Here is a 17,558-nt window from a genome sequence, read left to right as displayed (position 1 = left end):
GAAATGAATGCCCTTACAAAACAGACCCCAGACAGTTCCCTCCTTACTTCCAGCATGTGAGGACACAGTGAAAAAATGACTGTCTGTGCCCGAGGAAGTGGGCCCTTCCCAGACACCAAGTCTGCCTACGTCTTGATCTTGGAGTTCACAGCCTTCAGGATGATAAGGGATACATCTCTATTGCTTATAAGCCACCCAGACTATGTTATTCTATTATAGCAGCCCAAATGGACTAAGACACCCACTTTTCTGTTCTTGGGTGGTAGGTTAATTACCAGCGATGGTGGCAAGGTATTCCTGTTCTATGTGCCCCAACACATCTATCCTTCCAAAGAAGGTAGAGGTCCTGGGTTTCTAAGGTCTGAGCATTGATTGTGGGGTGTCAAAGAGTTATTGAAAGCAGAGACTGGACTCACCTAGTACCTCACCTTGGAGCTGATGACCAGGTCAGGGCACCCCACCACATGGATATGAGTGCAGCATCTTGCCTAAACATCCACTGTGGGGACATTCCTGGGTCCTTGGTAAATCTCTATGGCATAACTGAAAAGTGATGGGGGTGGAGGAGGGCTGTTTGATTTAGGAATAAGGTTGGAGCCTGTCTATATCTTTGCATCCCAAGCTGGTGACAAAGGGGAGTTATGTCTTTTATGTAACTAATAATTGTTACTGAAACAAATGTAGCAAATCATTCACATTAATACATTAACTGTACATTAAAATAATTCAAGTTATCCTCTTAATATCACTTTTACTTGCTTTTGTTCTACTGTTTTAATGAGAAGAGGTGCAGATCTAAGTGTCTGTGGGGATAATTTTGTATATTTATTAATGAAAACTTATATTTTGCAGTTTCATTTGCAAAATGACCTAGAATTTTAATATAAGCAAAAATAAGTATATTCTAGATCATCTGGTTGAACAGTTATAACTGAGAATGACCCAAAGGTCCCTGTGGAGTCTGCGTTTATGATTATGACTTTTACTTCACCCAGCAAAGGACAAACGACAGCATAATGTGCTGCATGGATTAAGTTTTCAGAGTAAATTGAGAAAAGTGAGTGAAGAATCGAGTCTTCTTATGGCATCAGGTAGCACCATACTAATATTACAAAAGGTCATCTTATAAAAATCTCACACTTTTACCCATCCTCACCCCCAAATTTAATAATTCTCTTAGTTCTGAGAACAGTTGAGCTCCACATCTGTGGTTTCGCATCTGAGGATTAACCAACTGAAGATCAAAAATATTTGGGAAAAAAAAACTGATGAAAAGTAACAATACAAGGCTGGGCACTGTGCTCATGCGTGTAATGCCAACACTTTGAGAAATCTCTTGAGGCCAAGAGTTCAAGACCAGCCTGGGCAAAATAACAAGACCCGTCTCTACAAAAGAAAAAAATAATAAAAAAAATTAGCTGGGTGGGTGGCACGTGCCTGTAGTCCCAGCTACTTGGGAGGCCAAGGTGGAAGAATTTTTTAAGCCCAGCAGGAGGAGGTTGCATTAATCTGTGATTGTGCCACTGCACTCCAGCCTTAGCAACAAAAATCCTGCCTCAAAAAAAAAAAAAGTAGCAATACAAAAGTAAAAAAAAAATACAAATAAAATAACATAGTATAATCACTATTTCATAGCATTTACATTGTATTAGATATTATAAATCATCTAGAGATGCTTTAAAGTATACAAGAGGATGTGCACAGGTTATGTGCCAATACTATGCCATTTTATATAAAGAACTTGATAGAGGAAAAATCTGCTTCCTTGCTCACTCAAGTTGCTCACAGTATTCACTTACTTGTAGCTATAGGAACCATAGCAAATTGCTTCCTCAATGCTGGCAGTGGAGAGAGTCTCTAGCAGAATGGAATCATATAGGATGCACTGTAATTATGAATGTGACATCCTATCACCTTTGCCATATTCTATTGGTTAGAAGCAAGTCACAGATCCTACTTACATTCAAGGAGAGGAGATTATGCAAGGGTGTGAATACCATGAGATAGGGATCAGGAGGCCACCCACAAGTTTGTCCAACTCACAATAAATGAAGTATAAAATTTGCAAATAATCTTCTGCTATTAACCCTAACCGTTGCCATTCATGTTCAGCAAAACAGCATCATCTATCACATAAAATTAATGTAATTAATAATGAAAATAGTTTCACATTGATAGTACATGATAATTTTTCGTCTTCAAAAAGAATTGTATGTTAACCCAACTTAACTTGAAGAAAACACTGGTTTATAGACTGTTTTCAGGATGGTTAATATAGTTATTCTTTAAGTTAGCATCTAAATAAATGTCCCAATACTCCTGTATTAGTTTCCTAGGGCTCCTGTACAAAGTCTGACAAACTTGAATGGCTAAAAACAACAGAAACGTATTCTCTAAAAGTTCTGGAGGCTAGAAATACAACAGCAAGCTCTCAGCAGGGCCATACTCCCTTCGAAGACGCCAAAGTAGAATCATTTACCTCTTCTTAGCTTCTGGTAGTTGCTGAAAATCCTAGGAGTTCCTTGGCTTGAGGATGCATCCCTCCAGCATCTACCTCAATTACTCCATCGCATTCCCTTGTGTGTCTCCTTTTCTTATAAGGACACCAGTCACTGGAGTAAGGGCACGCTCTACTCCAGTATGACTTAAGTTTAAATTAACTATTTCATCTGCAACAACCTTATTTCCAAACAAGGTCACATTTTAAGGATCTGGGAAAGCTGTGAATTTTAGGGGGACACTTTTCAACCCAGACAACCTGCTGAGTTTAGTAGTAGTAGCTCCATATGGTAGGCAGTTTCTGAAATAACTCTCAATGATCTCCACATCCTGGTAGTCACACTCTTTTGTGTGGAGCTAGTGACTTTTTTTCTGGTAAATAGGGTAGACAAAAGCGATGAGATACCACTTTGAGATTATGTTGTAAAGTTTGTGACTTCTGTTTTGCCTGCAGACTCTCTGGCTCTTCTCACTTGTTTGCGCTGATGATGCAAGTTGTCATGTTGTGAGTTACCAATAAGACACCTACATGGTAAAGAACCAAAGGTGACATCCAGTCCACAGTCAGTGAGGAACTGAGGCTCTCACTCCAACAGCCTGCAAGGAACTGAATCCTGCCAACAGCCATTGTAGTGTAGAAGTAGTTCCATTACCAGTCATGTTTCAAGATGCTTCAGACACAGCTGACACCTTGATTTCAGCCTTCTGAGATGATCCCTGTGAGATACCCAAAGCCAGAGGATCCAGCTAAGCTGCACCTGAATTCCTGACTTGCAGAAAGACTGAGATCATACCATTGTGTTATAGTGCTAAGTTTTGGGATAATTAATGCCACTTCAATAGATATTAGTTAATACGCCCCATTTAAATTTTTCTTCTGTATCATTCTCAACAAATATAATCTTGGGGATGTTTTTACATTTTCTTCCACTTTAAAAAATCAAGTACAGTCTAGTGTAGCTTAATATAGCATAACACTAATAGTATCACTGTAAGCTTTCTGTGAATGATTTAATAATATTGGGTAAACTTACTGCCCATTATAAACTGAAGAAAATCTCAGAGATTTGATCATTAAGGTTTAATAAGAGTTGATGGGATTAATTATTATAGCCACATCAACAACATAACTATGCTATGTGTTTGCTTTTAACTGAAGTGCTGTTGCTTTTGTTCTGGGCATTTGAAATAAATATAAATTTGTTTTGGTTTGCTAGTTTATATTAGTTGATGAGTTTGTTACTATCCTCTGAAGGCTAGGGTTTACAATAAAAAAATGATTAGTCATTTGACATACCACTCTCTGTTCTACTTCTGTTTATTCTAAAAGAACTAGAAAGGTTAATTTTTTTTTTTAAACCAAGAAAACCTTTTATTTTCAGTTTCAACCCAGAGGCTATATAAACCTATAGGGGAAAGCCTTGGGAAAAAAATAATAGGATGTAAATGAGGTCCCATTTTCTTTTCTTTACAACTTTCATTTTAGATTCTGCCGAGACATGTGCTGGTTTGTTACATGCGTAAATTGCATGTCTTGGGGGTTTGGTGTACAGAATATTATGTCACCCAGGTAAAAAACCTAGTACCTGATAGGTAGTTTTTCAATCCTTACTCGTCTCCCATGCTTCACTCTTAAGTAGGCCCCAGTGTCTATTGTTGTCTTCTTTGTGTCTATGTGTACTGAAAGTTTAGCTACCACTTAAAAGAGAGAACACTTAGTATTTGGTTTTCTGTTCCTGTGCTAATTCACTTAGGAAAATGGCCTCCAGCTCCATCCATGTTGCTGTAGAGAACACGATCTTATTCTTTTTTATGGCTGCATAGTATTCCATGGTGTATATGTCCCACATTTTCTTTTTTTTAAATTTATTTTTTATTATTTTAAAAACATTTTTGTGGGTACATAGTAAGTGTATATACTTATATGGTACATGAGATGTTTTGATATAGGCATGCATTGTGAAATAAGCACATCATGGAGAATGGGATATCTATTCCCTGAAGCATTCATCCTTTGAATTATAAACAATCGAATTATATTTTTTATTTTAAAATATAAAATAAAGTTATTATTGACTATAGTCACCTTATTGTGCTATCAAATAGTAGATTTTGTTCATTCTTTCTATTATTTTTGTACCCATTAACCATCCCCCTGACCTCCAACCCCCAACTACACTTCCCAGCCTCTGGTAACCATCCTTCTACTCTTTATGTCCATGAGTTCAATTTATTTGATTTTTAAATCCCACAAATAAGTGAGAACATGTGATGTTTGTCTTCTGTGCCTGGCTTGTGTCACTTAACACAGTGATCTCCAGTTTTATCCATGTTGTTGCTAATGATTTGATCTCATTCTTTTTTATGACTGAATAGTGCTCCATTGTGCATATGGACCACATTTTTTTTTACTGATTCATCTGCTGATGAACACAGGTTGCTTCAAAATCTTAGTTATTATAAACTGTGCTGCAACAAACATAGGAGTGCAGGTATCTTTTCGATAGATACATTTCCTTTCTTTTGGGTATATACTCAGCAGTGGGATTGCTGGATCAAATGGTAGCTCAATTTTTAGTTTTTTGAGGAAACTTCAAACCATTCTCCACAGTGGTTGTGTTAATATGCATTCCCACGAACAGCGTACAAGGTTCCCCTTTTCTCCACATCCTGATCAGCATTTGTTATTGCCGGTCTTTTGGATATAAGCCATTTTTAATGAGGTAAGATGATAATTCATTGTAGTATTGATTTGCATTTCTCTGATGATGAGTGATGTTGAGCACCTTTTCATATGCTTGTTTGCCATTTGTATGTCTTCTTTTGAGAAATGTCTATTCAAATCTTTTGCCTATTTTTGATTGGATTATTAGATTTGTTTTCCCATAGAGTTGTTTGAGCTCCTTATATATTCTGGTTATTGATCTGTTGTCAGAGAGGTAGTTTGCAAATATTTTCTCCCAGGCTGGAATGCAGTGGTGCCATTTCAGCTTACTGCAACTTCTGCCTCCCGAGTTCAAGCAATTCTCATACCTCAGCCTCTTGAGTAGCTGGGATTATAGACGAGCACCATAATGCCTGGCTAATTTCTATATTTTTAGTAGAGACAGGGTCTTGCCATGTTGGCCAGGCTGGTCTCGAACTCCTGGCCTCAAGTGATCTGTCTGTCTTGGCTTCCCAAAGTGCTGGGATTACAGATGTGAGCCAATGTGCCCAACCACGTGCAGAGGTTTTTGTTTTAACTTGATGTGATCCCATTTGACCATGTTTGCTTTGGGTTGCCTGTGCTTGTGAGGTGTTGCTCAAGAAGTCTTTGCCTAGACCAGTGTGCTGGAGATGTTCCCCAATGGAGTGTCCAGCTGTTATTACATCAAAACCTGTCTCTCTATCTCTAATAATATTTTCTCTCTATATCTGGATGCTCTAGTGTTGGGTGCATATGTATTTTAACTTGTTATATCCTCTTGCTAAATTGACTCCTTTATCATTATATAGTTACCTTCTTTGTCTCTTCTTATAGTTTTTGTCTTGAAATCCATTTTGTCTGATCAAATATGGCAACTTCTGCTCTTTTTTTGGTTTCCATTGGCATGGAAAATCTTTTTCCATTCCTTTATTTTTATTCTATGTGTGTCTTTATAAGTGAAGTGTGTTTCATGTAGTCAACAGATGAATGGGTCTTGTGTTTTCATCTATTCAGCCAGTCCATGTCTTTTGATTGGATAGTTTAGTCTATTTACATTCAACGTTATTACTGATAAGTAAGAACTTACTCATACCATTTATAATGTGTTTTCTGGTTGTTTCGTGGTTTTCTCTTTCTTCTTTCCTTCCTTCTTGTCTTCCTCTATTGAGTGCTTTTCTCTGGTGATATGATTTAGTTTCTCGCTTTATATTTTTTGTATTTCCATTGTATGTTTTTTGGCTTTGAGGTTGTCATGAGGCTTGCAAATACAATCTTATAACCCATTATTTTAACCTGATAACAACTTAATACTATTTGCCTAAACAAACAAACAAAGGAAAACTAATAAAACTCTACACCATAACTTCATCTCCCTGATTTTTAACTTTATGTTGTTTCTATTTAGATATTATTGTATTGACGATGCCTTGAAAAGTTGTAGTTATTGTTTTTGATAGGTTCATGGTTTAGTCTTTCTACTTAGGACAAGTGTAGTTTACATACCACAGTTACAGTGCTATAATATTCTGTGTATTCAGGAGAAAGCAGGAAAGATCTAAAATCAACACTCAATGTTACAATTAAAAGTACTAGAGAAGCAAGAGCAGAAAAATTCGACAGCTAGCAGAAGACAAGCAATAACTAATATGAGAGCAGACTTGAAGGAAATAGAGACACGAAAAACCCTTCAAAAAGCCAATGAATCCAGGAGCTGGTTTTTTGTAAAGATTAACAAAGCAGGAAGACTGCTAGCCAGGCTAATAAAGAAAAGAAAGAAGAATAAAATAGACACAATAAAAAATGATAAAGGGGAGATCACCACTGATCCCACAGAAATACAAACTACCAGCAGAGAATACTATAAACACCTCTAAGCAAATAAAATAGAAAATTTAGAAGAAATGGATAAATTCTTGAACACACACACCCTCTCATGACTAAACCAGGAAGAAGTCGAATCCCTGAATATACCAATAGCAAGTTCTGAAAATAAGGCGGTAATTAATAGCCTATCAACCAAAAAAAAAAAAAAGCCTAGGACCAGACAGATTCACAGCCCAATTCTACCAGAGGTACAGAGAGGAGCTAATACCATTCCTTCTGAAACAATTCCAAACAAAAGAAAAAGAGGGACTCCTCCCTAACTCATTTTATGAGGCCAGCATCATCCTGATACCAAAACCTGGCAGAGACACAATGAAAAAAGAAAATTTCAGGCCAATATCCCTGATGAACATCGATGTGAAAATCCTCAACGAAATACTGGCAAATCAAATTCAGCAGCACTTTAAAAAACTCTTCAACCATGATCAAGTCAACTTCATCCCTGAGATGCAAGTCTGGTTCAGCATATGCAAATCAATAAATGTAATCCATCACATAAACAGAACCAATGATAAAAACCACATGATTATCTCAATAGATGCAGAAAAGGTCTTTGATTAAATTCAACAACTCCTTCATGCTAAAAACATTCAATAAACTAGGTATTGATGGGATGTATCTCAAAATACTAAGAGTTATTTATGACAAACCCACAGCCAACAGCATACTGAATGGGCAAAAACTGGAAGCATTCCCTTTGAAAACTGGCACAAGACAAGGATGCACTCTCTCACTGCTCCTCTTCAACATGGTATTGGAAGTTCTGGCTAGGGCAGTCATGCAAGAGAAAGAAATAAAGGGTATTCAAATGGGAAGAGAAGAAGTCAAATTATCTCTGTTTGCAGTTGACATGATTTTATGTTTAGAAAACCCCATCATCTCAGCCCCAAAACTCCTTAAGCTGATAGGCAACTTCAGCAAAGTCTCAGGATACAAAATAAATGTGCAAAAATCAAGCATTTCTATAACCAATAATAGACAAATAGCCAAATCATAAGCAAATTCCCATTCACAATTGCTTCAAAGAGAATAAAATAACTAGGAATAAACTTACAAGGGATGTGAAGGACCTCTTCAAGGAGAACTGCAAGTCACTGCTCAAGGAAATAAGAGAGAACACAAACAAATGGAAAAACATTCCATGCTCATGGATAGGAAGAATTGATAACGTGAAAATGGCCATACTGCCCAATGTAGTTTATAAATTCAATGCTATTCACATCAAGCTACCACTGAATTTCTTCATAGAATTAGAAAAAACTACTTTAAATTTCATATGGAACCAAAAAAGGGCCCGTATAGCCAAAACAATCCTAAGCAAACAGAACAAAGCTGGAGGCATCATGCTACCTGACTTCAAACTGTACTACAAGGCTACAGTAACCAAAACAGCATGGTACTGGTACCAAAACTGATATATAGACCAATGGAACAGAACAGAGGCTTCAGAAATAACACCACACATCTACAACCATCTGATCTTTGACAAACCTGACAAAAACAAGCAATGGGAAAAGGATTCCCTGTTTAATAAATGGTGTTGGGAAAACTGGCCAGCCGTATGCAGAAAACTGAAACTGGATGCCTTCCTTAAACCTTATACAAAAATTAACTCAAGATGGATTAAAGACTTAAACATAAGACCTAAAATCATAAAAACCCTAGAAGAAAACCTAGGCAATACCATTCAGCACATAGGCATGGGCAAGGAGTTCATGAGTAAAACACCAAAAGCAATGGCAACAAAAGCCAAAATTGACAAATGGGATCTAATTAAACTAAAGAGCTTCTGCACAGCAAAAGAAACTACCATCAGAGTGAACAGGCAACCTACAGAATGAGAGAAAATTTTTGCAATCTATCCATCTGACAAAGGGCTAATATCCAGAATCTACAAAGAACTTAAACAAATTTACAAGAAAAAATGAACAACCCCATCAAAAAGTGGGTGAAGGATATGAACAGACACTTCTCAAAAGAAGACATTTATGCAGCCAACAGACACATGAAAAAATGCTCATCATCACTGGCCATCAGAGAAATGCAAATCAAAACCACAATGAGATACCATCTCATGCCAGTTAGAATGGCAATCATTAAAAAGTCAGGAAACAACAGATGCTGGAGAGAATGTGGGAAAATAGGAACACTTTTACACTATTGGTGGGAGTGTAAATTAGTTTAACCATTGTGGAAGACAGCATGGTGATTCCTCAAGGATCTAGAACTAGAAATATCATTTGACCCAGCAATCCCATTACTGGGTATGTACCCAAAGGATTATAAATCATTCTACTATAAAGATACATGCACATATATATTTATTGCAGTACTATTCACAATAGCAAAGACTTGTAACCAACCCAAATACCCATCAAAGTTAGACTGGATAAAGAAAATGTGGCACATAAACACCATGGAATACTATGCAGACACAAAAAAGGATGAGTTCATGTGCTTTGCAGAGACATGGATGAAACTGGAAACCATCATTCTCAGCAAACTAACACAGGAACAGAAAACCAAACATTGCATGTTCTCACTCATAAGTGGGACCTGAACAATGAAAACATATGGGCACAGGGAGGGGAATATCACACACTGGGGTCTGTCAGGGGGTAGGGGGCAAGGGGACGAATAACATTAGGAGAAATACCTAATGTAGATGATGTGTTGATGGGTGCAGCAAACCACCATGGCACATGTATACCTATGTAACAAACCTGCACCTTCTACACATGTATCCCAGAACTTAAAGTATAATAAAAAAAAATTCTGTATGTTTCTGTGTTCTTACTATTACCATTGAGTTTTGTACCTTCAGGTGATTATTTGTTGCTCATTAATGTCCTTTTCTTTCTGATTGAAGTACTTCATTTAGCATTTCTTGTAGGACAGGTCTGGTAGGACAGGTCTGGTAGGACAGATCTGGTAGGACAGGTCTGGTATTGATTAACTCTTTCAGCATTTTTTTTTTTTTATGTGTGGAAAAGTCTTTATTTTTCTTTCATGTTTGAAGGATGTTTTTGCTGGATATACTATTCTAGGGTAAATGCTTTTTCCTTTGGCACTTTAAATATGCTATGCCACTTTTTCTTGGCCTGTAATATTTCCACCAAAAAGTCTGCTGCCTTATGAACTGGACTGGAGCCCCATTGTATATTGTTTGTTTCTTTTCTGTTGCTGCTTTTAGAATCTTTTCTTTATCCTTGACCTTTGGGAGTTTGGTTATCAAATGCCTTGAGGTAGTCTTCTTTGGATTAAATCTGCTTTGTATTCTACAATCTTCTTGTGTTTGGATATTGATATCTTTCTTTAGGTTTTGGAAGTTCTCTGCTGTTATCCCTTTAAATAAATTTTCTACCCCTATCTCTTTCTCTACCTTCTCTTTAAGGACAAAAACTCTTAGATTTGCCACTTTGAGGCTATTTTCTAGTACTTCATTGTTTTTTATTCTTTTTTTTTTTTTTGATGGAATCTTGCTCTGTTGCGAGGCTGGAGTACAGTGGCACTATCTCAGCTCACTGCAACCTCTGCCTCCCGAGTTCTAGTGATTCTCCTGCCTCAGCCTCCCGAGTAGCTGGGACTACAGGCACACGCTACTATACCCAGCTAATTTTTGTATTTTTAGTAGAGATGGGATCTCACCATGTTGGCCAGGATGGTCTCGATCTCTTGATCTTGTGATCTGCCCACTTTGGCCTCCAAAAGTGCTGGAATTACAGATGTGAGCCACTGTGCCTGGCCTCTTTTTTCTTTTGTCTCCTCTGCCTATGTAGTTTCAAATAGCCTGTCTTAGAGCTCACTAAATCTTTCTTCTACTTGGTCAGTTGTGCTATTAAAGGACTCTGATGCATTCTTCAGTATGTCAACTGCATTTTTCAGCTCCAGAATTCCTCCTTGATTCTTTTTAATTATTTCAGTATGATTGTTACATTTATCTGATAGAAATTTGAATTCCTGGTGGGTGCAGTAGCTCATGCATGTAATCCCAGCACTTTGGGAGGCCAAGGCAGGCAGATCACTTGACGTCAGGAGTTCAAGATCAGCCTGTCCAGCTTGACAAAACCCTGTCTCTACTAAAAAATACAAAAGTTATCTGGGCGTGGTGGCATGCACTTGTAATCCCAGTTACTTGGGAGGTGGAGGCAGGAAAATCACTTGAACCTGGGAGGTGGAGGTTGCAGTGAGCTGAGATCATGCCACTGTACTCTAGCCTGGGTGACAGAGCAAGACTCCGTTTCAAAAAATTTTGTTTTTTGAGTTCTTTCTCTGTGTTATCTTGAATTTCTTTGAGTTTCCTTAATACAGATATTTTGGAAATGTTACCTATTTCTGTTTTTCTGAGATTGGTCCCTGGTGCCTTTTTCAGTTCGTTTGGTGAGGTCATGTTTTCCTGAATGGTGTTGATGCTAGTAGATGTTCCTCAGTGTCTGAGCATTGAAGGGTTAGGCCTCTATTTTTGTCTTCACTGTCTTGGTTTATTTATAGCCATCCTTCTTTGGAAAGCTTTTCAGATTTTTGAAAGGACTTGGATGTTGTGATATCAGCTGTAGGGCACACCTCAAGTCCAATAACACCGTGGTTATTGCAGACTTGTAGAGGTGCCATCTGGATGGTCTTGAACGAGATCTGGGAGAATACTCTGGATTACCAGGCAGTCTCTTTCTCTCTTTCCTTACTTTCTCCCTTTCCTTACTTTCTCCCAAACATACAGAGTCTCTCTCTCTGTTCTGAGCCACCTAAAGCTGGGTGCAGCATGACACAAGCATTCCTGTAGCCACCACCACTATGACAGCACAGGGTGAGAACTGAAGCCAGCACAGAGCTGGGTTTTCCCCAAGGCCTGCTGTAACTACTCCCTTGCTACTGCCTATATTTGCTTAACGCCCTGGGGCTCTTTAATCAGCAGGTGGTGAAGCCATCCAGGCCGATGTCCTTTCTTTCAGGGCAGTGAGGTCCCCCAGTCCCAGGTGAACCCTGAAGTGGCATTTAGGAGTCAGCATCTAGAGTCAAAAACTTTAGAAGTTTACCTGGTGTTCTATTGCATAGTGGCTTAGCTGGAACTTAAAAGCACTTGATACAGTCCTTTCCACTCTTCCCTCTCCTTTCCGAAGGCAGAGGAGCCTCACCCCAGAGCCACTGCCAACCCAGGCCATGAGGAATACTGCCAGACTACCACTAATGGTCTATTAAGGCCCAAGGTCTTTTAAGTTAGCTTGTCATGAATGCTGCCTGTCCTGGGACTCACTCTTCAGGGCAATGGGTTCCCCTATGGCCAAGGGCAGGTTCAGAAATGTCGCCCAAGAGTCAAGTCCAGGAATTGAGTACCCCTAGAGCCCACTTGGTACTCTACCCTTCTGCAACTGTGGTTATCTAAGGTGCAAAACAAAGTCCCTTTACTTTTCCCTCTGCTTTCCTCAAGGAGAAGGAGTTTTCGGTCCTAGCGACCACAGCTGGTTATGTGCTGAGTCTCACCTGAAGCCCATCTAGTCTCAGAGGTTCACCCAAGGTCCTCAATGTAGCACCTGGATATCGCTGCTGATTATTCAGGGCCCACGGGCATTTCAGTTAGTAGGTGATGAATAGTGGTAGGACTGAATCCTTCCTTCAAGGCAGCAGGTTCCCATTTGGCCCAGAGTGTGTCTAGAAATGTCTGGGAGCTAGGGCCTGAAACAAGGACCTCGTAACTCTGGCCAGGGCTCTATCCTGCAGTGGCTGGGGTGGTACCCTAGATATAAGACATATTCTTCCCTACTCTTGCCTCTCTTCTCCTCATGTAGAAGAAAGGGGTCTTTTTTGGAGCCATGAGCTGTGCAGCCTGGGGTTAGAGGAGGGGTGACACCAGGAATCCCTTGACTTCCCCAGCTAATGTCTCAGTAGTCATATGAGCACCCAGTCCGCTGTCTCTGGGCCTAATTCAGCAGTAGGACTTGCCTAATAGTTGCATGTACTTATGGCCTACACTGTCTTTCAAGTTTCCTCAGAAACAAATAATGCTGTCGACCTCAGGGGTGAGGTTTGCAGCTACTCAAATTCAGACCACTGGGATGGATGATTTCCCTATGGCTAGGGCTGGTTTAAATGCTCCATCTGTGGGTGGGCATCAGCTGAGTTTGGTCGGATTTCCTTTCTACTATAACAAGACAGCACTGAGTTCAATTCCTCATGATTGCTGTGTTCTCTTTCCCCTAGTACCCAGAGATGCTCTTCACACCACTCTGCTGCTGCAGGTGGTTGGTGGGGGTCAGTGATTAGTGCTGCTTTTTGCTCTCTACAGTGCCCCTTTCAGAAACATGAAGTTACAACTTGATTCTGTGAGTGCTCACTTGATATTTAGTTCTTTGAGTGTGTTTTTCTGCGTAGATTGTTGTTAACTTGATGTCCTTGCAGGGAACATGATCAATGGAGCTTTCTACTCCACTATTTTGCTTTGCCTTTTTATGTACCAAATATTTTTTATCCAGTCCATCGCTGATCGGCATTTAGGTTGGTTCCATGACTTTGTTATTGTGAATAGTGCTGCAGTTAACACCCTGGGGCTTATTGTGTGCATGTGTCTTTATAGCAGTTCCCTTTTCTCTGCAAGCTCACCAGCATCTGTTATTTTTTGACTTTTTATTAATAGCCATTCTGAGTGGTATGAGATGGTATCTCATTGTGGTTTCTATTTGCATTTCGCTGATGATTAGTGATGTTTAGCATCTTTTTGTATGCTTGTTGACCACATGTATGTCTTCTTTTGAGAAGTGTCTATTTATGTCCTTTGCCCATTTGTAATGGGATTGTTTATTGCTTATTGATTTACTTAAGTTTCTTAGAGATTCTGGTATTAGACCTTTGTGAGACGCATAGTTTGCAAATATTTTCTCCCATTCCATAGGTTGTCTGTTTACTCTGCTAATAATTTCTTTGGCTGTGCAGAAGCTCTTATGTTTAGTAGGTCCCATGTGTCAATTTTTGTTTTTGTTGCAATAGCTTTTCAAGTCTTTGTCATGAAATCTTTGCCAGGGTTTATGTCCAGAATGATATTTCCTATGTTTTCTTCTAGGGTTTTTATAGTTTTAGGTTTTACATTTAAGTCTTTAATCCATCTTGAGTTGATTTTTGTATATGGTGAAAGGAAGGGGTCTACTTTCAATCTTCTGCATGTGGCTAGCCAGTTATCCCAGCACCATTTATTGAATAGGGGGTCCTTTCCCCATTGCTTGTTTTTGTTGACTTTGTCAAAGATCAGATAGGTATAGGTGTGCAGTCTTATTCCTGGAATGTCTATTCTGTTTCATTGGTTTATGTGTCTGTTCTTGCACCAATATCATGCTGTTTTGGTTACTGCAGCCCCATAGTATAGTAATTTGAATTCAGGTAGTGTGATTCCTCCAGCTTTGTTCTTTTTCCTTAGCGTTGCTTCAGCTATTCAGGCTCTTTTTTGGTTCTATATGAATTTTAGAATAATTTTTTCTAATTTTGTGAAAAATGTCATTGGTAGTTTGATAGGAATAGCACTGAATCTGTAAATTGCTTCAGGTAGCCTGGCCATTTTAACAATATTGATTCTTCTTATCAATGAGCACGGAATGTTTTTCCATCTGTTTGTGTCATATCTGAGTTCTTCAAGCTGCATTTTTATTTAATGTTGTAGAGATCTTTCACCTCCCTGGCTGGCTGCATTCCTAGGTATTTTATTTTTGTGTGTGACTATTGTGAATGGGATTGTGTTCTTGATTTGGCTGTCAGCTTGGACATTGCTGGGGTATAGAAATGCTAATGATTTTTGTACATTGATTTTGTATTCTCACACTTTGCTGAAGTTGTTTATCAGATCTAAGAGGTTTTGGGCAGAAACTATGGGGTTTTCTAGGTATAAAATGATATCATCTGCAAAGAGATAGTTGGAATTCCTATTTTAATTGTTTAACTGCTCCCTTAATATTAATATTTTTAAAAGTAATGACATTTTTAATATTTTTAAAAGCGATGACAATGTTAATAAACCTGGTGGTATACCAGGATTTTGAAAACAAGTGTATAGAAATTTTGTTATAATTTGTCATTAATTGAATCATTAAAGCTAATATTGTGCTGTCAAATTTTCCTTTGAGTAAAAAAAAATTGATTATTTAATTCTGAAAACATTTAAACATTTATTTGGCCAATTATCTCAGATTTTTGTTAGTTGTTTATTCTGAACATCTCCTTTAGTGTCTCTATTAGTCAAACTACCTAGCCTAATAAAACCTTGAATAGATTCTCATTCTGTGGATTGGGGTCCAAACGTAAATGGACTTAGGAGAAGTCCTGTAGAATTGGGAGGAGAACACAGAGAATAATTATTTGAATTTAAATCATGATTTTTAAAAATTCAAAGCATTTTTTCACTTTATTAAAGATAGGAATTAGCATATAACTGCTTTATTGTTACAGCTAATGGATATAAGAACTGAAACTATATTGCTGACATTACCCAGCCCAAAGTTGGCTGTGCCCATCATGGCAATTATCACATTTTATCATCATGCAATTGTCAACCTATGAGAATCTTCCCAAGAGCTTCCGTGACCTTCTGTGTCACATGTCAATTATGCACCCCTTACAATAAAATAAATACAATGTTGTTCTGTTACTATTTATGTCTTTTCTTAAGAATGAACTTACTAGATATTTTAATGTAATAAGATGGAAATTTCAGAGAGATCAAGGTATAGAAATAAGCCGATATTACATAATTCTTTTTTTTTTTGAACTTTGAACATTTATTACACGTTTAACAATATTTCAAAATTATTGATAATTCCTTTGGATGTGATACGCTTTGTAATTATGTTTTAATAAGCTCTCATCTTGGAGAGATACATTCTTTCCGAGATACAAGAAATGTTTATAGAAGAAATAATCCGATGCCTGAGATCAGCTTCAAAAGAACCAAGGATGGGGCAGGGACGGGTTGTAGGTGGTCGGTAGTCAGGGCTGTGTACTGGGTACAAGGAGGTTCGTTGTTCTGTTCTTCCGTCTGTTGCGTAGGTTCGAAATGTTTCCTAACTAAAAAGCCTAAAAAGGGACTTGGCAAGCTCCCATCCAGCCTTCAACCCCACAATATGGAGAGCACTCAGGTCCGAGGCGTTGCTGCTCCCCAGCTCCCTGCAAAAACAGCGCCAGGCAAGGTCGCAAGATGAGGGCGATGCTTCTATGGGGGTCCCGCCGACAGCATCGCGATCCTCAATGGATCAGCGACTTGCGGCCTTTGAGCATTCGGCGAAGGATGACCTGGACGCCGGCCGGCGTGCTCAGGTGCGGGACCCAGCTGTGCTTGTTCTTCCGTTTGATGTTGCTCGGCTGATACTCGTTTCCGCGAGTCTTGCCCCGGGCCTGCTGCGGGGTGGGGAGGCCCCAGGCGTCCCGGAACCCCAGCCAGGCCCGGGGCTGGAGCCACCTGCCACCCAGCAACGCTGCCGACCTACTCGTGGGGCCCAACAGGGATCCAGCCAAGAGAGCCATGTCCTCAGTGGGTCCCGCAGGCCCGGCCGCCGGCGATTCCGGAGCCCAGAGGCGCCCCCATAATTCTTTATTTTCTATTAAGTGTAATGCCCAAATAGTACTTAGTTCTTACCTGCATTGCTTCTGTGACCAAAGTTAGGAAACTTCTATTTATGTAGGAGTTGGTGGGCCCCTGAATGGTGTGCTTGGTGCTGGGTAAATGACTGGTGTGTGTGTACATGTGTCTGGTGTACACGACCTCCAGCTGAACCTTTTCAGAGAATATCTGGGCTACCAGTCCAGTGAGGAAAGAAGTGTAATTTTTTCATGTTACTCTCACCTAAGGTAGTAGTTTTAGGTCCATGCTAAATTTAAGTAAAACATCAGCTCGTGATGTAATCAGACCTGAATATGTGAATGATGGGACCATATATTCAATAGGGTGAGCCAGCTGGATCTCTAAACAAAAGGTATTTGTAGTAAAGGATTAATATAAGTTACTGTAATCGGCCTCCGAGATGGCCCCTGTGACTGTCAGCTGGGATGCATCCGTTGTATCACCTCTTTCCATATTGATTCAGAGCTGGTCTGTGTGACCAACAGAGGGCAGTGGAAGTGACTGTGTGTGACTTCCAAATATAGGTCATAAAAGCTTTTGAAGTCATTGAAGCTTTTGCCTTGGACTTTTGGATCTCTTACTCCAGAGAAAGTCAGCTCTCAGAACACACACAGGCAGCCCTGAGAGGATGTTCACATGGAAAGCCAGGAAAACCCTGCTGATAGCCAGCACCAACTTGCAGACAATTGAGTGAGCTACCTTTAAAGTAGTCCTGCAGTCCTAGTCAAGACTTCTAATGATTGTAGCACCAGCCAATATCTGCCTGCATTTCAAATGAAAGTTCCTGAGAGAGAACCAACCACCCAATGAAACTGCTCTGAAATTCCTGACCTACAGAAACCATAAGAAATAAGTTGGTCTTCCTTTCAGTCTCTAAGTTTTAGGATGATTTATTAC

The 17,558-nt window shown here is 39.2% G+C and overlaps 1 protein-coding gene across 1 annotated transcript; it reads right to left on the bottom strand.

The window, feature by feature from the left end:
* Positions 1–15,804: 15,804 nt before the first annotated feature.
* Positions 15,805–16,616, bottom strand: LOC104654251 (39S ribosomal protein L34, mitochondrial-like). The gene has a single exon (XM_010353349.2). The coding sequence runs from the start codon at positions 16,562–16,564 to the stop codon at positions 16,286–16,288; it is 279 nt and encodes a 92-aa protein (XP_010351651.1). The 5' UTR covers positions 16,565–16,616; the 3' UTR covers positions 15,805–16,285.
* Positions 16,617–17,558: the final 942 nt, after the last annotated feature.

The sequence above is a fragment of the Rhinopithecus roxellana genome, chromosome 3 (genome assembly GCF_007565055.1).
Source record: "Rhinopithecus roxellana isolate Shanxi Qingling chromosome 3, ASM756505v1, whole genome shotgun sequence".
In the NCBI taxonomy this organism is placed as follows: Eukaryota; Metazoa; Chordata; class Mammalia; order Primates; family Cercopithecidae; genus Rhinopithecus; species Rhinopithecus roxellana.
Note: the sequence above shows the minus strand (reverse complement) of the source record. Positions and strands in the feature narration are given on the sequence as shown.

Coding starts and splice junctions, on each gene's coding strand:
- LOC104654251 (XM_010353349.2), bottom strand. CDS start 16,564: ATGGCTCTCTTGGCTGGATCCCTGTTGGGCCCCACGAGTAGGTCGGCA.